Here is a 27,647-nt window from a genome sequence, read left to right on the forward strand (position 1 = left end):
GATTCTGTGATCTTCTATCAACAGCCGGCTGGGTGACAGGATGGTTCATTTATCCTTGTAGTCTCCCCAGTCCGGCCATCGAGCGCGTGCAAGTCGCTGCTACAGCTTGGCAGGCCACGACAAAACCTCAGCTCCAGAGGTGGTCGGTGAGCTTTTATGCTCCGGGGCATGCATATGACCAGGCTACTGATGTCTGCGTCACAGTATGCTTGGCCAGCAGCCACCCTGCACTGATCAGTGAGTGGGTCTGTGATGGAATATCTCCCAGCTCTTCAGGACTGGTAAGTACAGCTCTCCTTGCCTCGATGGGGCTGAGCAGCTGGGCATTCCCTGGGAGGTTGATTCGGGGGTCCCTAACCTCCCTCTCCTATGTCCCTATCTTCCCTCCCCCCTTCTATGGGGGGATGCTGCATGTGGCTGCTGAGCTGTGTGTGTGTCTATGCAGGGGCTCTCCGGGGGGGAATCTCACCTGGGGGGGGGGGGGGGGCTGCACTGGCTAGCTGTGTCCTGGGTCCTGTTCTTCATGCCCCTGGAAGGTGTTTGTGAGCTTTTTGCTGATGTCCTGTACAGCGCTGTGTTCACTGCCATCGTTTTCTCTCTGTACCTCATGGAGCTGCTTTGGCAGTCATTTTAGGTGTGGGCAAGGGCAGCATGCTCTCCTGGGCTTCAGCAGCCATTTTCCTAGTGATCTCCTATTAAGGAAACTGGTGACCATTTTCTTGAAGCCTGAACATGTTTTTTCAGTGTTCTCTAGCGGCAGCATGCGCTCCTGTGCTCTCACAGCCATTTTCCCTGTGTTTTATGTCCTTGTGCTGGATGCCGGGCGGCAATTTTATTGAAACCTGAGCACACTTCAGAGCGGTTTTGATGCCATTTGCAGCTGCTACCACTGACACAGCTTTGTTTCCTCTTCACCTGGGAGCCTACAGGAACTACAGGCACTATTTGCTGGATAGCACAGAACTCCTAAGGGTGGTGAGTCCGGCAGGAAAGAGCTTCTCAGCCAGCGGCAGTAAGGAGGGTGGGACTGTCACTGTCCTAAGTCCCCTTAAGGTGGCAGACAGGGTAGGGTCAACATGGCTTCAAAAACTGGTGTTTCTTCCCCCGGGTCACCTGCAGACTGCGCAGTGCCCATGGACACCCTGATGGCAGTCCTCAATTCATTTGTTGCCAAGATGAAGACGGTGCGTGGGAAGAAGGGTGCAATAAAGAGGCCCCGCCCTCCATCCTCTGGGGAGAGCTTTGACACAGACTCAGGTCCTGCTGAGGCTGGTGACCCCTGCTCTGTCTTGTCAGGTGACGCTGACCAGGACCGTTCGGACAGTGAGGATGAGTAAGGGTCCGTGTGTGACAAAGTGCTTGTTGGAGCACTTATCACAGCTGTGTATGAAACCCTGAAGATTCAGGAACCAGCAGATCTCTCTGATGATGTAGCTGTCCCTTTTGGGTCCCGCAAGCCAGCACGTTCACCTAAGGTGTTCCCGTATCTGACTTATTTTGACAAGTTCATATACAAGGAATGGGGTCGCCTGTAACTGACCTTTTCGGTCCCCAAATCATGGCGGTACTGGCATCCGCACTTGTGTCGCAGATACTGAGTGGGCAAAACGTTTGCACCGCGAATTGGAATAGCAACAGGCTTCTCCTGTCTGCGTGGAACTTGCAGACCAACTAGTGCAAGGCCTTAAGTATGTCTGTGATACGGCCCTGGATACTCTTCCTCTGTTATCCAGGGCTTCAGTGTCAGCTGTGGTGCTGCGGTGCCTGATTTGGCTAAAATGTTGGTCTGCTGACCAGGCATCCAAAAAAGCTCTGACGGATCTTCCCTTCCTTGGCGACCGGCTCTTTGGAGCCTCTTTGGATGACATTATTAAAAATGCCACCGGAGGTAAGAGTACTCTACTCCCACATGCCAGGAAGGCTAAGGAGCCACGCCGTAGGCAAGGGTCCAATTTTTCCACTCACAAACAACTTTTTCGTCCGCCCGGAGCTTCGACAAATTGTCCCCAGGCCGAAAGGACGACCACGGACGGACAAAAACATCCCTGGAACTGCAAGCCTAACAAGCCTGTGAATAAAAGTGCTACCGCATGAAGGTTTTCCCCCACCCATGTCTTGGGTGTGGGTTCGTTTTCAGGAGTTTGCAGCCCGGTGGTCCTCTCGACTATCCGACCAATGAGTCTGCGATCTGATTTCCTCAGGCTACAAGATAGTTTCTCTCTTGGCCACCAAACAGATTCTTCCCCTTCAGCATACCTGTATCCCCGGCTCGCCGGGAGGCCCTCTTGGGGGCAGTAAGGGATCTGCTGAGTCGCGGGGTGGTTGTACCGGTTCCGAAATTGGAACGTTTCCAGCGATTCTACTCAAATCTGTTTGGACATACCCCTTCCTTCTTGGGAACTACAATCTTGGACCTAAAAGGCCTCAATCGCTTTGTAAAAATGCAGAGGTTCAGAATGGAATCAGTTCGCTCAGTAGTCACTGCACTCCATCAAGGGGACTCGCTGGCATCCTTGGACATCCAGGATGCATACCTGTACATACCCATATTGCCGCGTACACACGGAGCCGTCTGTCCTAGAGGCGATTCAGTTCGCATTGTGCGCTATATAAGTATTTCATTCATTCATTCATTCACTTAGTCTGGCGGACGTCCGCCAGACTGTCCGTCGAAATTTTTGAACGGGCTACTTGCCCACACACGGCACTTTTTCAGCGGACTAATACGGCGTACTAAGCCCGCCGTACTAAGTCCGCCGTACTTTCGAAATGAACGGACTCGCCCACACACACGGAGGAAAGTCTGCTCATTTCGAGCGCCTCTCCAGGTAGGCGGGGCCCGCGAAGGAGACGTCGATGGCCCCGCCGCCTGGTGTGGACTTAAAGGGGAACCCCAACGCCGCAAAAAATCGGCGTGGGGGTCCCCCCCAAGTCCACAACAGACCCTTGTCCGAGCACGCTACCCGGCCGGCCAGGAAAGGGGGGGATGAGCGAGTGCCCCCTCCTCCTGAGCCGTACCAGGCCGCGTGCCCTCAACATGGGGGGGGTGCCTTGGGGGAGGGGGGCGTGCGGCCCCCCCACCCCAAAGCACCTTGTCCCCATGTTGATGAGGACAAGGGCCTCTTCCCGACAACCCTGGCCGTTGGTTGTCGGGGTCTGCGGGCGGGGGGCTTATCGGAATCCGGGAGCCCCCTTTAATAAGGGGGCCCCCGGATACCGGCCCCCCACCCTATGTGAATGAGTATGGGGTACAATGTACCCCTACCCATTCACCTGTAAAAAAAAAAGTACAAAAAAAAAACACAACACACGAGATAAAATACTTTATTGCACAGCTCCGGGGGTCTTCCGTCTTCGGGGGTCTTCTCGCCGGACTCCTCCGCTATCTTCTTGTAGCTCTTTTGCTAGCGGAGGAGTCCGGCTTTCTTCCTTGCCGCCGGCCTCTTCTCCCGACTTTGGGGGTCTTGTCCCCCTCTTCGGTTCTTCTGCCGGGCCACCGCACCTTCTTATAGCTCTTTTACAGGCGGTGGCCCGGTCTTCTGTCGCCGCCGCCGCCTTCCGTTCTTCTTCTTCTTCTTCTTCTTCTCCTTCTTCTCCAGGAGATGTTGACTCGACGTTCTCTCCGGCCACAATGCCATGGACGTGCTGCGTGGCCACTTATATAGGGACAAGGGGCGGTGTCACATGGCTTTATGTCACATGGGTTGGTCACATGGGTTGATGTCACATGGGGACTGTGACATCGTAAGGGGGCGGGGTCACCATGTGACACCAACCCATGTGACATAAAGCCATGTGACACCGCCCCTTGTCCCTATATAAGTGGCCGCGCAGTGCGTCCCTGGCATTGTGGCCGCAGAGAGCGTCGAGTCAACATCTCCTGGAGAAGAAGAAGAAGAACGGAAGGCGGTGGCGGCGACAGAAGACCGGGCCACCGCCTGTAAAAGAGCTATAAGAAGGCGCGGTGGCCCGGCAGAAGAACCGAAGAGGGGGACAAGACCCCCGAAGTCGGGAGAAGAGGCCTGCGGCGAGGAAGAAAGCCGGACTCCTCCGCTAGCAAAAGAGCTACAAGAAGATAGCGGAGGAGTCCGGCGAGAAGACCCCCGAAGACCCCCGGAGCTGTACAATAAAGTATTTTATCTCGTGTGTTGTCTTTTTTTTGTACTTTTTTTTTTACAGGTGAATGGGTAGGGGTACATTGTACCCCATACTCATTCACATAGGGTGGGGGGCCGGTATCCGGGGGCCCCCTTATTAAAGGGGGCTCCCGGATTCCGATAAGCCCCCCGCTCGCAGACCCCGACAACCAACGGCCAGGGTTGTCGGGAAGAGGCCCTTGTCCTCATCAACATGGGGACAAGGTGCTTTGGGGTGGGGGGCGCGCGGCCCCCCCTACCCCAAGGCACCCCCCATGTTGAGGGCACGCGGCCTGGTACGGCTAAGTAGGGGGGGGGGGGCGCTCGCTCGCCCCCCTTTCCTGGCTGGCCGGGTAGCGTGCTCAGACAAGGGTCTGTTGTGGACTTGGGGGGGACCCCCACGCCGATTTTTTTCGGCGTTGGGGTTCCCCTTTAAGTCCATACCAGGCGGCGGGGCCAGCGACGTCTCCTTCGCGGGCCCCGCCTACCTGGAGACCCGCTCGAAATGAGCGGACTTTTCTCCGGGCGGAAAAAGTCCGCTCATTTCAAAAGTATGGCGGACTGGCATACACACGGCCGGATTGTCCGCCGAAATGCGAGTACGACGGACAGAATTTAGAAAAAAACTAAATTCTTAGTACGCCGGACTGCACGCTGAAAAAGTCCGCTGAAGCCCACACACGAGCGAACTGTCCGCTGAAATGTGTTTCGACGGACTAAGTACGCCATACAGTCCGCTCGTGTGTACGCGGCATATGCCTTTGGCATCAAAAGTTTCTGCGATTTGCAGTCAGGGAAGCCCAATACTAGTTTGTGGCTCTTCCTTTTGGTCTGGCATCAACCCCCCCGAGTCTTTTTGTATTGGCTCCAGTTTTGGCGTTGCTGCGGCAACGTGGGATCGCGATTGTGGGATACCTAGACGATCTCCTCCTGAGGGCATCTTCTGCCTCAGAATTAGAGGAGGATGTAGCGATCACCATGCAGACCCTGCAAGAATTTGGGTGGCTGTTGAACCTAAAAAAGTCGCTGATTGTACCGACCCAGCGTCTGGAGTGCCTAAGCTTGCTGCTGGACTCCATGGAAGTGAGTTTTTCTCCCTTCAGACAAACTACAGACTCTCAGATCCGCCGTAAAACTGCTTGTCATGGTAGCCTCCTTCGAGGCACTACCTTATGCCCAGTTCCACCCAGAGTCCTGCAGAAGGAGATTTTGATGAAATGGGACAAATCCCAGTTGTCCCTGGATCCTCAGATCCAGGTAAGCCAGTCAGTCAGAGACTCACTGATCTGGTGGCTGTGGTCAGTCCGGGAAATCGATCCTATCTCTGAAGTGGACAGTGATCACAACGGACACCAGCCTATCTGACTGGGATGGAGTGATGGGGGTTCAGTCGGCTCAGGGCCTCTGGTCGACGGAAGAATCCAAGTTGCCGATCAATCTGCTCAAATTGAGAGCGATCAGGCTGTGCCTTTCCACATGGTCAATGATAATTCAGGGGCGTCTGATCAGGATCCAGTCAGACAACGCCAAAGCTGTGGCATACATAAATCACCAAGGGGGAACAAGAAGCTCAGCCGCGGCATGGGAGGTCGCTCACATACTTCGGTGGGCAGAGCGACACGTACCAGCTCTGTCGGCCATGTACATCCTGGGAGTGGAGAACTGTCAGGCGGACTATATGAGTCGCCAGATGCTGGACCCAGGAGAATGGGCGTTGCATCTGGAGATATTCAGGTTACTGTGCCGGAGGTGTGGGGCACACCAGACGTGGATCATCTAGCCCCCTGCCTCAATTGGAAGGTGCCAAGATTTGTGTCCAGGACAAGAGATCTGTGGGCAGACGCGTCAGACGTGCTGGTGGCTCCGTGGGATCAGTACCAGCTGATCTATGCCTTTCCTCCACTGAATCTGTTACCACGTCTGCTTCGACCAGTGGAAGCCAAGGAGATCCCAGTAATACTGGTTGCCCCAGATTGGCCTCAGCATCCTTGGTATGCAGACCTAGTGCTTCTGGTGGCAGATGCTCCCTGGCAACTGCCGTTGTGAGAGGACCTTCTGTCTCAAGGTCCGATTCTCCATCCTGCTTTACCATCGCTGGCTTTAACGGCATGGCTATTGAGAGCCAGGTGTTGAGGACCCGGGTCTGTCAGACACGGTGATCCCTACTATGTTGAGAGCATGAAAATCTTCCTCTCGGAAAATACACCAACATACCTGGAAGGCCTACATCTCTATGTGTGAGGAGAAAGGGTGGCATCCACGCTCCTTTTCCATATCCAGGATCCTGCTGTTTCTTCAGCAAGGAGTAGACCAGAAATTGGTGTTAAGCACCATTGAGGGGCAAATTTCAGCCTTGGCTGTTTTTTTTTTTTCAACGACCCCTGGCATCTCACTCATTAGTGAGTACCTTTGTTCAGGGGGTACGATACGTAATCCCTCTGGTTAGTCCACCATTACCCTCATGGGATTTGAACCTGGTGTTATCGGTGCTTCAAAAACCACCGTTTGAAAATATCAGGGTACTTCCCCTGTTAACTCTTTCCCAGAAAGTGGTCTTTCTAGTGGCCATCACATCGGCCAGGAGGGTTTCGGAACTGGCGGCCTTGTCCTGCAAGTCGCCCTATCTGGTGATCCACAAGGATAAGGTGGTGTTGCGTCCGCAACCGTCTTTTCTACCGAAAGTTGTCTTGGCTTTTCATATCAATGAGGACATTGTATTACCATCTGTGTCCTAAGTCGAAGCACCCTAAGGAGATGCCCCTTCACGCTCTGGACGTGGTTCGAGCTCTGAAGGTGTATTTGTCTGCCACTGCTCCCAGTCAGATTTACTGTTAGGTGGCTAATCCAAAGAAAGGCATGGTGGTCTCGTCGGCTACAATTTCCAGGTGGATCAGACAGATTGTAGTACAAGCCTACGACTTGAAGGGGCAGGTGCCCCCCATTCTGGTCACGGCCCACTCCACAAGGGCAATCGGAAAGTCTTGGGCCTTCTGACACCAAGTATCGGCCACTCAGGTGTATAAAGTGGCGACCTGGTCGTCTGTCCACACATTTACCAAGTTTTACAAGGTAGACTTCAGTGCGTCGGCTGATGCCTGTTTTGGCCGCAAAGTTTTGCAGGCGGCCGTATAGTTGCAATTGCAGATGCAATATATTTCCTTTTTTTCCCATGTTTTTTCAATAAAAACACAGTACAGTTAAGTTAATGCACTGTTGCATTACATTCTGCAGTTTTTTTGTGCGGTTGTGGGTAGTTACTTCTGTTGAGGGTACCCTGGTTTTGTGGTGGATTCTTCCACGCACTATTGTTTTTTGTGGGTACAGTTTTACTAGTTCCCACTTGCCTTGGTGGATGAATTTTTTATGCTGTTTTCCCACCCCTCATTTGGCACTGCTTGGGGATGTCCCAATTGCTAAGAGAGGAGCTGTGTCTGTCAGTGAATGTAAGCGAAAATAGGATTTTTTGTACTCGCCGTAAAATCCTTTTCTCTGTAATTCACCGATCGACTTAGCACCCACCCCTCCTTTTTCTCTTTACGTTATACTGTTTGTTGACGTACCGATGATTGCATGGCAGGGTGGAGGGTTGCTGCCCAAGGGACCGCCCCCTGGGCGGAACTAAGAGTTCTGAGTGTTGTATTACAACTAATGCCTAGTATCTCCTAGTAATAGGGCAGAACAACCCAATGGCTAAGAGGGGAGCTGTGTCAGTCGGTGAATTACAGAGAAAAGGATTTTACGGTGAGTACAAAAAATCCTATTTTTCCCATGAATCAAGCTTTCTTTTGGTGGTATTTGATCATCTCTGCGTTTTTTTTTTTTTTGCGCCATAAACAAAAAAAACGACAATTTTGAAAAAAAATATATATTTATATATTTTGTACTTTTTGCTATAATAAATATCCCCAATTTTTTTCAAAAAAGCAAATTTTTTTCTCAGTTTAGGCCGATATGTATGCTTTTACATATTTTTGGTAATAAAAATCGCACTAAGCACATATTTGGTTTGCACAAAAGTTATAGCGTCTACAAAATAGGGAATAGATTTATGGAATTTTTTTTTATTTATTTTTTTACTGGATATGCGATTTTTTTTTTATTAATACTGCAACATTATGGGGGACGCATCGGACACTTTTGGCACATTTTTGGGACGATTGACAATTATACAGCAATCAGTGCTATAAAAATGCACTGATTACTGTATAAATGTCACTGGCAGGGAAGGGGTTAACACTAGGGGCTGATCAAGGGGTTAACTGTGTTCCCTAGATGTGTTCTGTGGGGGGAGGGGACTGAATATAGGAGATGACAGATCGTGGTTCCTAGCTATTAGGAATTCACAATCTGCATCTTTTCGCCTCACAGAACAGGGATTTGTGTGTTTACACACACGTCTCTCGTGCCCACGATCACGCGTGGTGGACGGTCATCGAGACCACCAGTCACGAGCATCGTCACCCCCAAAGTGCAGCAGGCGTGCGCCTGCTATATTAAAGGAGCCGATGTACTACTACGACAGTTTGCAGGATCGTGTTGACCTGCCGCAGTATAATGACGGCAGCTGTTTGGCAGGTGGTTAATTAAACATAGCCAAGGTTCACAGCCTACAGTGCCTTGAAAAAGTATTCATACCCCTTGAAATTTTCCACATCTTGTCATATTACGACTAAAGACGTAAATGTATTTTATTGGGACTTTATGTGATAGACCATCACAAAGTAGCAGGTAATTGTGAAGTGGAAGGAAAATGATAAATGGTTTTCAAAATGTTTTACAAATAAATATCTGAAAAGTGTGGCATGCATTTGTATTCAGCCCCCTTTACTCTGATACCCCTAACTAAACTCTAGTGGAACCAATTGCTTACAGAGCACGCAGCCCGGCCGGTCAGGAAAGGGGGCGAGGACTAGCAAGCACCCGCCCTCCTGAGCAGTACCATGCCGCGTACCCTCAACAAGGGGGTTGATGAGGACAAGGGCCTCTTCCCAACAACCCTGGCCATTGGTTGTCAGGGTCTGTGGGCAGGGGGCTTATCGGAATCCGGGAGCCCCCTTTAATAAGGGGCCCCAGATTCCGGCCCCCCACCCTATGTGAATGAGTATGGTCATCCGATCACCCCCCATGTTGAGGGAACGCGGCCTGGTACATCCCCACCCACTTTCCTGACCAGCTGGGCTGTGTGCTCGGATAAGAGTTTGGTATGGACTTTGGGGGGACCCCCACACCGTTTTTTCGGCATAGGGGTTCCCCTTTAAATCCATTCCAGGTAACGCAGCTAGCGAGTTGTCAGTCTCGCCGATGGAGGTGACAACATTGACTTCCTTCGCTAGTTCCTTCTACCTGGAGCCATGTTCAAAATGAACTTTTCTCCATGTGCGGGCAAGTCCGTTCATTTCAAAAGGCTGGCGGACTAGCACACAGGCGGGCAGATTGTCCGCTGGACTGCTGAGTCCGACAGACAATTTTGAGTCAAGAATTCTTTCAAAGTCTGTCAGACTTTTGGGAAGAAAAAGTCCACCGGAGCCCACACACGGGAGAATTGTCCGCCGGATAGTCCATTTGTGTGTACGTGGCATTAGACTTCTCAAAGAAAGAAACTCTATTTAGAGCGTTCAAAGTATTCGGTGCCACTTGTAACATAAGAGGAGGTTATAAAAATAACCTGTGGGATATCTGGTAGAACAGGTCCCAGAACTTTATCGTTTTTCAACACCCCCCCAATGTTTTGTCATGATTCATATATTAGAATGGTCCAGTCAAAGTCCAGATCTAAATCCAATTGAGAACCTGTGGCAAGACTTGACAATTGCTCTTCATCCGATCTGACAGAGCTTGAGCTATTTTGCAAAGAAGAATGGGCAAAAAATTCACTCTCTAGATGTGCAAAGCTGGTAGAGACATACCCAAAAAGACTTGCAGCTGTAATTGAAGCGAAAGGTGGTTCTACAAAGTATTGACTCAGGGGAGCTGAAGACACATGCATGCCACAGTTTTCACATATTTATTTGTAAAATATTTTGAAGACCCTTTATCATTTTCCTTCCACTTCACAATTATGTGCCACTTTGTGTTGGTCTATCACAGGAATCCTCAAACTACGGCCCTCCAGCTGTTGCGAAACTACACATCCCATGAGGCATTTTAAAACTCAGACATTCACAGACATGACTAGGCATGATGGGAATTGTAGTTCCTGAACAACTGAAGGGCCATAGTTGGAAGACCCATGGTCTATCACATAAAATTCCAATAAAATGCATTTAAATTTTTTGAATGTAACATGACAAAATGTAGAAAATATCAAGGGGTATGAATACTTTTTCGAGCTACTGTACCTCTTACCTAATACTTGTGGCTGCTTTTATTTTTATTTTGCGAGTCTGAAAAATGCTGCGCAAGACTTCCCTGGTTCCCAGCAAGCCCCTTTAAGGCTCTTATTGAGGAAAGTTAAACACCCCATTGACATGTGCAAGGAAGCTACTGTGCAGCTCATAAAGACTAAAAAAAAAATCAGTGTTTGGCAGTAAGGAATTATATAGATCATAGATTAATGTCTAATTTAAGTGGACTGGTCACTAACATTCATATTTGGCAAACAAAGAAAAAAAATACATAGGCAAAGGTTACATTCAGAGTATATGAAATATGGACAGCTGAATTTAAACGTAAATCTCTACTTTTCCTGCAAAGTTCTACTTTGAAACCCCTCCTTCCATGTGATGGGCAACCTTCCCTACCTAAAGAGAGGCTTAAGCCCCATACACACTATCAGATTGTCTGCTGAGTTTTTCCTTCAGATTTACCAAAACCATATAATATGAGATCAAACCTTAGGAGTTTCAATGTGTATGCAATCAGGCAGGCCCTTCTACTACATGGTTTTGGTAAATCTGAAGGAAAAACTCAGCAGACAATCTGATAGTGTGTATGGGGCTTTAGAAGAAGGAAGGACCAAGCTTGATGGAAAATTGGAGATTTATATAGACATACTGTATATCTTACATTTGAATAGTTCATATTTACTATATTCATTCAGAATGTAACAACCCCAGGTACGTCCAGCAGCTTACTAAAAGATACTTCTACAACTGTAAAGTAGACATCTACAGTAAATCAGAAGGCATCAAAATACATTTAGAGGAGGGACACAACAATTATGTCTGTGAACCACCTGGATTATATACACAGGTTACCACTACAAGTATGCAGGTAGTGTGTTGGCTTTCCTGTTAAAATCATAGCATGTCTTGGAAGCAGACTATCATACATACACCCTGTAATACATGTTTAAAGATTAAATATCAGCTGATGAAGCAATATAAACTTGTAAACTCACAAAATAATTCTATAGAATTAAACTGGCTAAACATCATTGTAGCACTCCAGAGATACCAAATGTATTTAGGTCCCTTTAACACAAGGATCCAGACTGATTCAGTTTTTCAGACGGGTCTGCATTATGTCTAGGGGGACAGCCAGATGTAAACTGATGTATGTCTGTTTTCATCTGATTACATCCAAGTTGACTTATGTGCACAGAAAAAAAAAAAAAAGTTTGAGCCCCTTTCCATTCCAGATATAAATGGATGTATTTTATTTTTATTTTTTTGGGGGTAGATATCAGTTTTTGTGACAGAACTGATAACACTCCTGTGAAAGGACCCTTACAATTATAAACTGCTACCTCAGGCCCCATTAATACCTATGTGATGGAGGAACATGTGCGATATCAAATACATTCCTGTAGAGCTACAGTATTTATTGTTAACAGCATTCACAGCATATGGACTGCCTTAAACACAAAGCACAAAAATACTCATTCACACCTGCATAGGTGTGAACAGAGTCTCAGCCTTTGTGCTTTGTGTTTTCTCACCATAGGACCAGGGCAGTGAAGATATTGCTTTGTTTTCATTAATTGCTGTCTTCACTGTAAGCTATAAAGAGAGAAACCTGATGACTGCAGACCAGCAATAACTTTACAATTTTGCAGTCCTAACATTTTTCTTTAACTGACATATATCTTATAACAGGCTATAGCTGTACTTGTTAACCATTGTAACCCTATTAAATGTTCCTTTTACCTCAGGAAAATCTCTGTATGTGAGAAGGCTATACCAAAAACTCGGGTCAAGATTTTCAAGTAAAAAGCCACTTCTCAAAATAATCCGGCTTATTAAGCCAGAGGTGGATGAGAACAAAATATTGGAAACCTTACTTCCTTATCTAGGTGGCAAATCAAAGAGATGTCCTATAATATTCCACATTGATATAACATCTTCTGTAAGTAAAATAACACCTGTGCAATGTACAAATTGTATCATGGATGCTAACAAATGTATTAGTGCTGGGACCAGAAAAAATTGGTGCATGAGGTCTCTACAGAACCACTAATTGTTTTAAAACCATTCATGCCTGGGTGTATAGCAATAAACTGAGTATAGCCTCAAGTAAAAAATAGACACAATACACATAACAGTACCATCATCCCAGTTGATATTTGTCAAAAAATGGGGATTCTAGGAATACCGGTGCAGTTGCTAAGGCTGCTCCCTTGGTATCCACACCCAAAAACGTTTGTTATAAGGACTATCTCGGTACTTGATAGAAAATACACAGAAAAAAACTTTTATACAAAATTACAAATGATTTAATAAGGACAAAAAGATTAATCCAACAAACATTCACAATGCTAAACTTATTTACACCGCAGTTTAACAAACTAGCGATGGGTTCCCCCGTAAGGTTTCTGTTGAAGAGGAGTGTAGGAAAATTTCCTTTACTGGTTTCTCGGCAAACTGCTTCTTCAGGAGGATAGTCTATAGAATGAATAAACCTATTTACAAATAATCAAATAACAGCAAATATAATGACATAACAGAAGATTTGCAATACGGGGCAACCCATCGGTAGTTTGTTAAACTGCGGTGTATATGATTTTAGCATTGTGAATGTTTGCTGGATTCATCTTTTTGTCCTTTTTTACAAAAGTTTTTTTCTGTGTATTTTCTATCAAGTACCGAGATAGTCCGTATAACAAACTTTTTTGGGTGTGGATACCAAAGGTGTAGCCTCAGCAACTGCCCCGGTATTCCTAGAATCCCCATTTTATGACATGCATGGGTGTAGGTAGTAATCTAAATGTTAGTCTTAAAGTGGTAGTAAACACTGTTTTTGCACTTGTACCTACAGATAAACTTATAGTAATGCTTACCTGTAGTTCCAGTGAATTATCCCCTAGCTACAGTTGCTCAAAGGTTACTGCTTTTATTTTTTGCCTTGCTGAGCATTGTTGCCCAAATAATTTCTTAGCCGCACTCACAGAGTGTGGTGCCACTAGTATGTCATCAGAACTAAGAATAAAAGCACCTAAAATCCAGGAACTCCCTTGGGGGTCACTAATAAAAACCCTGCTTCATTTTTTAAAGTCAAATACAGATTAAAGTCTCTAAAGCAGACTTTCTCAACCTTTTTAACCTCAGGTGTAACTCCTGCTAAAAATGACTATCTGCAACTTATGATACATTAGTGTGATGGTCAATGGGAAGAATGCTTCTTACATTTGTGGTCATTGGGAAGACTTTCCCCCTTACAGATAGCTAAAAAGATAGTCAGTGGGAACTTATCTGAGAGGCAAAAATTGGTCATTGCTCATGAAAACCCTAGCAACCTCTGGAGGAACCCTGGTTGAGAAACCTTGGTATGCTGGCTACAGTAGAGAATGATGGTGAATGATACCTTCAGTTTGCATGTGATTACTCTGGCTGGTTCCCAATCATTAATGGGTACCAAAGCTGTCAATGAGTTTCAGGTTTAACAGCTACAGTGAGAGCTGGTAGCTTTCAAAGGCATGACGTAAATTGGCGTATCCTCAGCATTACGTATATTGCAAGAAAATGTTTATCTACAAGTTATGGGTGGAACGATTCTAAAAATATTTTGTTTGTGTATTTGTGTAAATGTATTGGACGTAAAGTGGTTATTTTTTTAAGTGGGCTAGTTTGATTTATCCAGGCTTTTTTTCCCTTTATTTTCTCTTGGTGTTACTGATAGTAACACACTTCCTATCCTAGGGTGACAACAGTCACCAGACTATTGTTATTCAGGAGCAGTGTTATCACAAGAAGTGTTATCTCCATAACATTGGGTGAGATGTTTTGTAGTCCACAAAAAGAACTGGTAACAATAAACACAGGCAGAGTGTACAGAAAGTTTCAGCTCAGAGGATTTCTGGCAGGATTGTCAGATATCTATCTATCTATCTATCTATCTATCTATCTATCTATCTATCTATCTATCTAACAGTACAATTAACATACCAAAGAGGAGCACATAGAAGTTAATTAATAGTGATACACATCAACATTCATGGGCATCTGTTTTGGTTATTGTCAACAAATACCATCAACACAGTACAGTGTCTAATATGTATAATTTACAATTTAATATAAATTATGTAATTATTTTTTTTGGACATAGAACATGTTTTTGAGAATGAAAAATGACCTCCGTTAAGCCTGTAATATTATAGCATATAATATATTTGTGTTTTTGTAATACAGGTGAACAATGGCATTTCAGAGTTCCTGTTTAAACTCCTGATTCTGCAATATCTGATGGATTCTCAGGGCAGAATATGGAAGCGCCTTCCCAGTCACTTATACATCATTGAGATTTTGGAATCTTCAGACATTTTGTTTAGAAAGCAGCTCAAATCTGTAAGATTTCATTATATTTTTATTTAACATATCAATGAATGCTCCTCTGAATCTCATAAGTGCTTTCATCAAATATTTTCATGGTTTTAGATGCCCATTAGGAATGCGAAAAGTAAATGTAAACTCAAGCACTAAAATTTCAGATCATTTTTAAAATGTTAATGTATTTTAAAAGCAATTTTTAATACAGTTAATTGTACACCTTTCAATAAAATACTAGGTGATCCTGAAGGTCGTGGTTCAGCTACCTCCTGTTACACGGTGACAATGTTCTGTCTCCTGATTGTACTCCTGTATTGTTAAATCCCCTGTTAAATCCTCTTCAGGTGGTGACTATAAGTGGCTGTATCAACACTTGGGCTTCATTCACACCAAAGTATACTGCAGAGACACCTGCTGCACCATATTTATAAAACTTTTTTGGGACGTGTTTTTGGATAGTCACCATTTATTTATGTGCCTCCTGCCACTCCAAAAACTCACAAAGAAGCTCATATACCAGATTTTGGTACAAAGCCAGATGCGTTTTGTGTTGTGATTTTTAGCACATTTAGTTGCTTGATAATCGCGACAAAATCACACTGTGTTTGGGGTGCCATTAAGAAATAATGGCAAAGCACACACCTCCCGTGTTTTTCCACAATTCCAGTAAACTTAGGTATGAATGGAGCCTTACTGCACAGGCATGTTTTACCACCCTGAGCAATGACATACAACTGCCACTGGAGGGAATGCATGTTGATACATGAAGTGGCTTCATAGAGGTTGGAGGAGATCAGCTAAACAAAATAAAAGGCAATAATTATGATATTCTGTCTTACGCAAACTAAATGTCAGCTAGTTAGGCTTTTTATCTACTTAAAAGGTGAGCCCTAGACAGAAAAATAAATACAGTCATGGTTGTAAAACTCAGACGTGAAAAATTAACAAGGCACTTCCCTCTATAGTGAATGAATAAAGTGAAAACAGTGCAGCGTTAAGAATCAAATGTGAGTATTGATACGCCAACATACTGTGATATATAATTTGTGGTTAGCAAAAAACTCAACCATCATCTGATTGTTGGTGTCTCTAAATAAAGTGCACTGTGCAAATTGTAAATCAACATTGGTAGTATAGCCTTGTTGGTGATTAAAACATGAATCCATTAGTATATATTGATGGGAAGGTTCCAGGAGTGTAGGACTAAAGGAGTCAACACCGTGTGTGCATCCACCACCCAGGTGAGAAGATTAAATACGCTTACCAGAAGGGTAGCATCAATCAGGCATGTGATAAAGCTCTGGATAGCGAGTGGTGCAATTCCTCCTCAGGTCAACCTTAACCCGGCATGTAAGAATATGGATCAGGATGGCAATGTCCCAGATGGTAAAAACCTCCTTCCACCAAAGAACCGTTTTTAGGTTTATGGTTAACAGCATCTATAAAAGAAAATAGAAAGCCTCCACATAGTGAAAAACCATATGGTTACGGGTTTAATTGGATTAAAAAGGCTTTACATAGATTCCAAGATGTATTGCAACAAGTAAAAAAATCTCCTCTATGATCATAAAACAATACAATTCAAAAAAGGCACAAAAGCATGGAAAGAACTCCTCAAAACCAATGCATTCTGTCTGCAAAGACTTCAACTGGGGTATGAGTCCACATGCATGCACTGCACAATAATATACACTCAATAATAATTAAACAAACCTATGTACAACATAATGACGTGGCCATATTCAATATGGCATCCAGCGTGTGTCCCAAGCCTCCATGACCACCAATGATAGGTGCTAAACCACAGCGAGGCCCGGATAGAGCCAATCCTCAATGTGACCACCAACAATGATAGGTGCTAAACCACAGTGAGGCTTGGATAGAGCCAAGCTCCAGACATCACTTAACTGCACAGCGACACACAACTTGGTATATGGCGTGTGTTCCAAGCCTCAATGCGGCCACCGAAGATGATACAGTGAGGCCTGGATAGAGCCAAGCTTTGATGTGACCACCAACAATGATAGGTGCTAAACCACAGCGGGGCTCGGATAGAGCCAGACAGATATTTGGCCAGAAAAACGCATTTCAAGCCTCACTCTGAACAAAACTCCATACCAGCAGATCCTTGGAATGTATATCGGATTATAAATTGACCTAGTTAATGATTATATAGATTAAACCAATAGAATAGAAATTAAAAATTAACAGATAAAATTTAAATTGGGCGGTATTAATAAAGGCAGTCCCAGTCAACATTCATGCCATATGGCCAATAAGATTTGAGTGCATCAATACAAAAAGTTTCTAACCGTGATACACCTCTAATACTGGGATCCCTCCTCTATGGGGATATATATTTGTCTATAATGAAAAACTGAGTGCCTTTAGAGTCTTTATTATGATGTCAGAGATAATGCTTAGGCACATTGTGATTAGTTACTCCTTTCTTTATATTGGCTATATGCTCATTTACTCAAACAGAAAATGGACATATAGTCCGACCACCATAATTTTTTTAACATGGACATGTGAGTAAGTAAGAAATAAATTTTGTCGCACAAGTAGTGAAGTGCTTTATCTGTTGTGTGGTTCGTGACAGTAGACTGAAAAGCATCTGACTTTCTCCTACCCCATACATTATGATGCCATTACAACTGTGACATGGATAATAACCCTTTAGATGTGAAAAAATACTGGGAGGTTCATTAACATTGGGAGCGAACCTATTTCGTAATGCTGGATCGCCACAGTAAGTAACCTTGGTGTGATCCGGAAGGAGAGGACCCAAAATACAGTCATTTTTAAGGTCATCCCAATGTTTATTTTGAATTCCCTTAATGTGTTTGTGTTGAATAGAGTATGTAGTAAAGCAAGACCATTTGAAATTGTTAGTATCACCCACTTGATGGGGTTTATCCCACAGTAAGGAATTTCTATCTAAATGGTAAGCTTTGTCTATTTCTGAATCAATCATAACTGCGCTATAGCCCGTCTCCAAAAATCTCTATTTAAGAATCTGGGCTTGATGGAAAAAATCAGAAGCATTGGTACAATTAAGTCGCATCCTCACCATTTGACTCTGAGGGACCGATTTCAACCATGCATTGTGGTGACAACTGTCTAACAGGATTATCCGTTTTGGTCCGTAAGTTAGAAAAAGGTTTTTATTTCCAACTGTTCGTTTATGATGGATATTGGCAAATCTAAGAAATGTGTTTTATCTCTACTGGTTTCATAGGATAAGGAAATGCCTCTATCATTGGTATTTAAAAATTACATGAAATCACACAGTGAATCACGATCACCATTCCATAGGAAGAGGCTGTTGTCTATATAACGTGCCCAGAGAACCAATTCTGGTCTATCTGTGCATAGACAACATCCTCCTCCCACTTGGCCATAAATAAGTTGGCCAAACTAGCTGCAAACTTGGCTCCCATGGCCACACCTATTTCTTGTAAGAAAAATGTATTATGGGACCAAAAATAGTTATGTTTGGCATATTCTAAAAGTTCCATGAAAGTTGGACCACGAGTAAACCATTATCTTTTACAAGGTAGAATCTTGCTGCCATCAACCCTAAAAGGTGAGATAAACAAGGATGCTACATCAGCAGTGACTAACAGGAAGTTACCATGAACGTCTACTCTCTCTAACAACTTGGTGTACAAAATGGTGTATTTAATAAAAGATTTTAAGTCATCAAAGACAAAAAAGTGCATTAACATTAGAATGGATTGTGATACATAAACATATACTTAATAAATGAACCTGACCTTTCCGGCTTGATGCCCTTCTTCGGGGGGGTTTTTAACATACAGAGCTAGGTGTCTATTATGCCATGTACACAAGAGCAGAATGTCTGACAGAAAAAGTCAGACGGGAGCTTTTCATTGTATATTCCGATCGTTTGTATGCCCCATGGGACTTTTTATGTCGAAAATTCTCACAGACCTAGAAAGAGAACATGTTCTAAATTTTTCCGACTGAACCAATTCCTATTGGGAAAACCGCTAGTTTGTATGCTGTTCTGATATACCAAAAACGATGCATGTTCTGAAGCAAGTACGAGACGGAAACTATTGGCTACTGGCTATTAAACTTCCTTTATCTAGTCCCATCGTACATGTTGTACGTCACCGCATTCTTGATGGTCGGAATTTGGTGAGATCATGTGTACGCAAGAAAGTTTCACCGGAATTTCGTCTTAATTCCATTGGAAAAACCTTCAGAGTTTATTCAGATGGGAAAACCGGTCATGTGTACAGGGCATTAGAGAAGCATATCATTAACCACTTGCTTACTGGGCACTTAAACACCCTTCCTGCCCAGACCAATTTTCAGCTTTCGGTGCTCTCACAATTTGAATGACAATTACTCAGTCATGCAACACTGTACCCAAATTATTTTTTTGTCCTTTTTTTCCCACAAATAGGGCTTTCTTTTGGTGGTATTTGATCACCTCTGGGGTTTTTATTTTTTGCGCTATAATTGAAAAAAGACCGAAAATTTTGAAAAAAAACGCATATTTCTTTGTTTCTGTGACATAATTATGCAAATTATTAATTTTTCTTCATAAATTTTGGCCACAATTTATACTGCTACATATCTTTGGTAAAAATAACTCAAATTAGTGGATATTATTTGGTCTTTGTGAAAGTTAGAGAGTCTACAAGGTGTGGTGCGAATCGCACAAAATTGATCACATCTGATGTACTGGTGGCCTATCTCGCTTCTTGTGACCCGAACAAGTCAGGAAAGTACAAATACCCCCCAAATGACCCCTTTTTGGAAAGTAGACATTCCAAGGTATTTAGTAAGAGGCATGGTGAGGTTTTTGATGTTGTAATTTTTTTCCCACAATTCTTTGCAAAATTAAGATTTTTCATTTTTTTTTTCTCCACAAAATTGTCATTGTAATAGGTTATTTCTCTCACGTGGCATGTGTATACCACAAATGACACCCCCCAAAAAATTCTGCTACTCCTCCTGAGTATTACAATACCACATGTGTGGGACTTTTTCACAGCCTGGCCACATAGAGAGGCCCAACATGCAGGTAGCGCCATCATGTGTTCTAGGAACATAAATTACACATCTAACTTGTTGACTATTTATTACACTTTTGAAGCACCAGGACAATGACACGTGACACTGATGACAGATGGCACTGATACGTGGCAATGATGACACTTATAAGTGGCACTGATGACAGGTGGCACTGATGACAGATGGCACTAATATGTGGCACTGATGACACGTGGCACTTATACGTGGCACTGATGACACGTGGCACTAATACGTGGCACTGAAGACACGTGGCACTAATACGTGGCACTGATGACAGATGGCACTAATACGTGGCACTAATGCGTGCCACCGATGACAGATGGCACTAATACATGGCACCGATGACGCGTGACACTGATGACAGATGCCACTGATAAGTGGCATTGATGACACGTGACACTGACAACAGATGGCACGTGACACTGACAGGTGGCACTGATGACAAATGGCACTGATACGTGGCACTGATGACAGATGGCACTATGTGGCACTGATGACAGATGGCACTGACGACAGGTGGCACTGACAACAGGTGGCACTGGGGTGGATGGCACTGGGGGCAGGTAGCACTGGGGTGGATGGCACTGGGGGCAGGTAGCACTGGGGTGGATGGCACTGGGGGCAGGTAGCACTGGGGTGGATGGCACTGGGGCGGATGGCACTGGGGCGGATGGCACTGGGGCGGATGGCACTGCTGGGGGGAGGATGGCACTGCTGGGGGGAGGATGGCACTTTTTATTTTATTTTTTTACTTTATATTTTTTTTTTACTAGAGGCAGAACGGCTGCCGCTGCAGCCGTTCATCTCTCCCCTCTCACACTGTCTGTGCGAGGAGGGAGAGCGGCGCTGAGAGATGATCTCATATGTTTACATATGAGATCATCTCCCATTGGACACGCCGATCACGCTGTAAACGGCCGCTGTGATTGGCCGTTTACAGCGATCTGCGTTTGCCTGTCCCCGGGGGACATGGCGAACACAGAACTTCCACAATGCGCGCCCGCGGCGGCGCGCATTGCGGAAGTAAACATCAGGACGTCCAGGGACGACCACCCGGATGAACGCGCCTGCTCTACGGCCGTCATTCGGATATAGGGCGGGCGCGAGGTGGTTAAATAAGCATTAATACAAACAATACATATATCTCAAAGATAAATTAGAATAAAATTACATAAAACACAAGAAAATGAGCAGCATAGGTCACATACCAGAGAGTATCAGTAAACCATGCAATATGGGAAAATGGGAGGCTCCCATATATCAAAGAGGTAAATGAGTAAATGAGCTACTATCAGATGGCCCCAAAATAGTCCAACAAGGTTCACTCTGCGGAGGTCCAAAGAAAGCCCAGAGCCAAAGATCAGATCAAATGATCTGAAATAGGAGACAGGGTGTAAAAGATATAATAGTGTATTGCCAACAAAATAGAATATTGAAATTTGCACATAGGCAAAGTGCAAGTCAGGTTCAGCATACATACCTAGGCGGTAAGTGTATCAGAAGTGTCACTCAAACAACATCCAATATTTGCAAGACCCAAAATTTTGGCTGTAAAAAATTTCAATGGTGTCCAGCCCAGGGATTGTGCCTGTAGTGATGCATATGGATAGTATAGAGTGAGGGTATCTATAGAGCCATACACCAGGACATCAAAGTATATAAAATTATTTCTGTTTACCTCCGTCTAGTTACACGCCAAGGGAGCCGGTGATCAGAGCCGTTGCAGCTGTGTTTACACACCGCTGACGGCTCTGATAAATACCCAGGTGAAATCTGCGCATTCGCACCAGCGCGGGGACGTCGCAACACAGGCCCAGTGACAGATGAAGCTCAATGAGCATGTGCATCCACTGGATAGCCCGGACCAACTGTTACCAAGCACAGGACACCGCCTCAAAAAGGCGTGATGGTTTGTTAGGCTTCTCCATGCTATGTGTTGTCTTAGTTTTTTTATTAAATAGCAAGCCTTGTCTAGATCTCAAATTCGCCACAATTGCACAGAGGAGGGCAATTTTTGTGAGGAGCCAAACAAATTGAGAGAGAGCTTATTATTGAGAGGTTACTCTCACACATGTCTTAAAAAGGCATTTAAATGGGCTATTTTGAGATCTAGGCAAGACTTGCTATTTAATAAAAAAAACTAAGACAACACATAGCCTAACAATCTTAGAATTATTGCACGTTGCACCAAACAATATAATAAAATTAAGGCCATTATATCCAAACATTGGCATCTTTTATGCATTGACCCAGTGTTGAGCCCATTTGTCTCCACTAGTCTTTCCATTACTTATCACAGAAGCAAATCCTTAAAGGATGTACTTATACAAAGTGAATTCACGGGAGAATTACGTGATTAGTAAGCACCCGGGCACCTGTCGTGGATGCAATTACTGCCAATACATGTATGCTGGAAATAACATCAAACTCCTGAATGGCAAGATCTTTAAACCGACACACTTTATTATTACGGCGCATTGGGGAGGCATTAAGCGCTTCTAGGGCTGATGCCCTTTCATTTTTTTTATGGCTTTGGCTTGATCGAGGCTCTTTTTAAGCTCTGCTCTTTGCCAATTGGCCGTGACTGTGTGTCAGTGTTCCCCAAGTGCAGGCCGCCGTCACCCCTGCAGAAGGGCATCAAGCCGGAAACGTTGGGTTCATCCATTAAGCCTACATGTGTCTGTATCCATACTAATGTTAAGTCACTTTTTTGTCTTTGATAACTTAAAGTCTTTTCTTAAATATACCATTTTGTAAAAAACTTCTGTTTTATACAACAAAGTATTGTTTTTGGTCACTTAAAAAGTCCCACCCACCCAAGGGGGTTCCATGTTTTTTCTCCATTTTGGGATATGGTAACCTTAAACATCCGATCCTACAGGTCTTGGAATCTTTTTCTCCTCCACAGAGATGTATTTGATGCAGTTCCATGCACGCGAGGTATTCCTGAGGCAACGACTGTGAGACGAGTGGAAGATGGAGCTCGGAAGATTGGTCCGGAAGGGGATGAGGCTGGATACAAGCTACGGAGCCCTGCGGTGGTTTGTGGCTCAACTGTGGCCAGGTACAGCAGATGGCAGCCCGACAGAAAAGGTTGGCTACATCAGCGTGAGGCTGTACCTTAAAAAAATGTACGGAGACCCAGACTTTGGGAGCGTCAGGGAGTGGCAGCTGGAAGACATCCTGGACTTCCAAGATGAGGTGCTGGACCTCACTGAAACGGTGTGTGACCTGGAGGAATTGGAGTTCCTGGTCCAGCAGGAATGGGAGCTCGAGATTGCCTACAAGCGGCTGTTTGACTGTGATCAGCATCCCAGCATGGCTCCCGTTGCCTGGGACTATCCGGGAGACGTAGAGAACAGTCACGAAGATGCGGAGGCAATGGGGCTGGGGTTGCCCCTACTTTTTCCCATTCTAACCACAATGGAAGAAGCAGCGATGATACAGAGGGCACTGCGAGTGCTAGAATGCTGGCACAAACAAAAGGTTCCCCAGGCAGCGAGACATGCTGATCACCATCTAACAGCCTTCTATCGCCCATTTCAACTCCCCCTTGGGAGGGGGAGTTGAGATGGGCGATGGAAGGCTGTTAGATGGTGATCAGCAGCAAGCCCAGAGTATCGCATTCTGTCACACAACCGAATCGCTGGCTACGGAGCTGAGGACCACTGGCCTCTGCCCACCCGCACAGTTGGATCCGGAGAGTCCGTGAGCTTTTTCCTCAGCAGCAGATATCCCCACAGGGAGTGGAGAAAGCTGTTCTCCCTCCCCAGAAATTGGACACTACCACAGTCTTCATCCCCCCAGCAGAAGCACTGGCTAGGGGGCAGTGTGCTGCTGGTCTCTGCCCAGCACTCAGTATATTTTCGGTGGGCTTGGGAGACAGTCCCGGTCAGAAGTCGCCCCAGAGCAAACTCTCTCCAGTAATATAAAAGAGGGGTAGGGTTTGTGCTATGGAGACAGATAAAAAGAAAGAAAGAAGGAAAAGGCCAAGATTAAATCGCTTTTGGTAAGGGAGGCAGCCACTACCAAAAAACCCAACTTGATGGGTTGGGAAGACCTATAAATAACAAGGTGGTAGTTATGGCGCTCTCCTATAACAGTGCAAAAACTGCAAAAAATCGCTTCCTATTTATAAAAATTGCATACTAATTGAGTTGCAAATATTTCAGCCTTCTCAAAGTGCTAGTGTTGCTAAATCACAGTGCAAAAATCTGCAAATTACTGAAATCTACAGGAAACATATATAAAAATTAATTGGAAATTAAATAAAATCACAACTGTGCAAAAAAAGTGCTTACGTGCTATAGTGCAAAATACGTGCATATAGAGCCTGTCAGGCTTATATCATCTACACACAAACAAAATTCTCAAAGAACAGAAAAAAACATTTGGAATTGGACAGAAAATCCAAAACACAAAGCAAACCAAAAAATGGTGAGTGCGGCAATTTGTTTTACGCACGGAAGACGCACCGGTTGTGTTTCGGAATACACCAGGCACTGAGCACGAGTCACTTCTATTGAATTTTTTGTGAAATTTTTCCGAAAAAAACTTCTTCTGAAAACACTTTTTCTGAGGATTTTTAATTTTATTTTCATTTTTTTATATATTTTTTGGTTTGCTTTGTGTTTTGGATTTTCTGTCCAATTCCAAATGTTTTTTTCTGTTCTTTGAAAATTTTGTAAACACAAAGCAAACCAAAAAATATATAAAAAAAATGAAAATAAAATTAAAAATCCTCAGAAAAAGTGTTTTCAGAAGAAGTTTTTTTCGGAAAAATTTCACAAAAAATTCAATAGAAGTGACTCGTGCTCAGTGCCTGGTGTATTCCGAAACACAACCGGTGCGTCTTCCATGCGTAAAACAAATTGCCGCACTCACCATTTTTTGGTTTGCTTTGTGTTTTGGATTTTCTGTCCAATTCCGAATGTGTTTTTTTCTGTTCTTTGAGAATTTTGTTTGTGTGTAGATGATATAAGCCTGACAGGCTCTATATGCACGTATTTTGCACTATAGCACGTAAGCACTTTTTTTGCACAGTTGTGATTTTATTTAATTTCCAATTCATTTTTTATATATCAGCTACTATAGAGGAAGTCACTAAACTTTTTTCTAATGCCCGCTTAACCTCCTGCCCCCTGGACCCTGTTCCTTTCTCAAATACTACGGTCACCATCTGACTCAATCCTACATGCCTTAACTCATATCTTCAACCTCTCACTCTCTACTGGCATCTTCCCCAACCCTCTAAAACATGCACTAGTCACTCCCATACCAAAAAAGGCCTCAGACCCCACCAATCTTAACAACTTAAGACCGATCTCTTTACTCCCTTTTGCCTCCAAACTCCTTGAATGTTTAGTCTACAACCGACTGAGCAACCACCTCATTGAAAATAACCTTCTCGATCCTTATCAGTCTGGATTTCGCCCACAGCACTCCACAGAAACTGCCCTCCTAAAACTCACTAACGACTTACTAACAGCCAAAACCAACGGTCATTATTCCATACTCTTACTCTTGGACCTTTTTGCTGCCTTTGATACAGTTGACCACCCCCTCCTCCTCAAAAAACTCAATTTGCTTGGTCTCCATGGCTGCACTCTCTGTTGGTTTGAATCTTACCTTTCTCATCCCACCTTCAGTGTCACTTACAACCCCACTTCCTCTTCCCCAACTCCCCTTTCCGTTGGGGGTCCCCCAAGGTTCTGTCCTTGGACCTCTACTATTCTCGAGCTACACGTCCTCCCTGGGTCAGCTGATAGCCTCCCATGGCTTTCACTACCATTTATATGCTGATGACACCCAAATCTATCTCTCTACCCCTCAGCTCACCACATCAATCTCCTCACGCATCGCTGATCTACTAACAGACATATCAGCCTGGATGTCACACCACTTCCTCAAACTTAATCTATCTAAAACCGAGCTCTTAATATTTCCACCCCCACGTACCCCTTCACCTGACTTCTCTGTCAAGATCAATGGCACATCTATCAGCCCATCCCCACATCCCAGGCTGCTAGGGGTAACCTTAGACTCCGAACTGTCCTTTCAGGCCCACATACAAGCCCTGTCCAAATCATGCCACCTTAGCCTCCGCAACATTTCCAGAATATGCCCCTTTTTAACTAATGACACCACCAAGCTTCTAATTCACTCCCTGGTCATCTCTCGCCTCGACTACTGCAACTCCCTCCTCGTTGGATTACCTTTACACAGACTATCCCCCTTCCAGTCCATAATGAATACCGATGCCAGACTCATCCGCCTTACCAGTAATTCAGTGTCCTCCACCCCTCTCTGTCAATCCCTGCACTGGCTTCCACTCACCCAACAAATAAAATTCAAAGTACCAACAATAATTTACAAAGCCATCCATAACTCTGCCCCCAGTTACATCACTGACCTAGTCCCAAAATACCAATCAAACCGCCCTCTTCGGTCATCTCAAGACCTCCTGCTCTCTAGCTCCCTTGTCACCTCCTCCCATGCTCGCCTCCAGGATTTCTCCAGAGCTTCTCCCATCCTTTGGAACTCCCTACCCCAATCTGTCCGACTGTCCCCTAATCTATCCATCTTTAGACGATCCCTGAAAACCATTCTCTTCAAAGCCTATCCTGCTTCTAACTAACACTGTTTTACTTCCTCCATCAGCTCATTCCCCACAGCTATTACCTTTTGTATCAATTGCTCCTTCCTTTTTAGATTGTAAGCTCTAACGAACAGGGCCCTCTGATTCCTCTTGTACCAAATTGTAATGTAAATGTAATGTCTGCCCGCATGTTGTAAAGCGCTGAGCAAACTGTTGGCGCTATATAAAACCTGTATAATAATAATATATATGTTTCCTGTAGATTTCAGTAATTTGCAGATTTTTGCACTGCGATTTTTATAAATAGGAAGCGATTTTTTGCAGTTTTTGCACTGTTATAGGAGAGCGCCATAACAACCACCTTGTTATTTAAACTCTCTCCAGTGGCTGTTCCCTACCATTGTATCTATCTCCCCAGCAGAAGCAATAGCTACGGGGCAAATCGCTGTTGGTCTCTGCCCAGCATCAAAAAGAGACTGAGAGTCCGGGAGATAGACCCCGCAAGATACCTCCCCAGCGACTGGTAACTACGTCAGGAGAAAAGCAAGTACCTCTTCCTCCCCAAGGGCTTAGCACTACCAGCATACATTCCCTACCAGCTGAAGCGCAGGCATCGGGGCAAAGGGTTATTCACCTCTCCCAATACCTGCAACCCAGCCTCGGATCACAGGAGTGCAGACTGCTGGTCCAGTTCAAGCTGTTTTTATTCATGGGAGACCATATGTGTGGTTTTGCTCCCCAGCTCCAGAGTCATACTGTTCCATTTGCTGTTTGCCTGGGGTGGGAGTTTGTGACCTAACGCAGGTCCAGACCAGTTGAGGGTCAGGGACCTGGTTATTCTGTGTTTAAAAGGGGAGATATGTGATAAAACCCACTGTCACTGTGTGTTTTGGAGGGGGCTGATGGCTGGCCTCCTGCCCGCAGACTATGGCCCAGCAGAGAGACTTGGGGACAAAATGGCGTTGAGATAATGTAATTATGTCTCTATATAAGTTGCATCCCTTCTACCCCATCCTTTCCCTCTTGTTTTTGTGTTTAATTATGTTAGGTCATGGCATGTATACAAACGGTGTGGAGATGCATCCCAGCGGGGCATGTATAAGGAGGGCTGCCTGCTTATCATAGTCCCTTTTGTGT

General features: G+C 44.8%; 1 protein-coding gene across 4 annotated transcripts in view; it reads left to right on the top strand.

Moving 5' to 3' along the window:
* The window catches only part of LOC143964534 (E3 ubiquitin-protein ligase RNF213-like), a 582,447-nt gene that overhangs the window by 333,432 nt on the left and 221,368 nt on the right, over positions 1–27,647 (top strand). For all 4 annotated transcript variants that reach the window (XM_077474318.1, XM_077474320.1, XM_077474317.1 and 1 more), the window contains exons 26-27: positions 12,229–12,422; positions 14,702–14,857. In XM_077474318.1, the coding sequence (XP_077330444.1) occupies positions 12,229–12,422; positions 14,702–14,857 (350 nt within the window). The remainder of the gene's footprint in view (positions 1–12,228; positions 12,423–14,701; positions 14,858–27,647) is intronic.

The sequence above is a fragment of the Lithobates pipiens genome, unplaced genomic scaffold (assembly GCF_037356315.1).
Source record: "Lithobates pipiens isolate NorthernLeopardFrog02 unplaced genomic scaffold, aLitPip1_a1.2 Scaffold_8, whole genome shotgun sequence".
Lineage (NCBI taxonomy): Eukaryota > Metazoa > Chordata > Amphibia > Anura > Ranidae > Lithobates > Lithobates pipiens.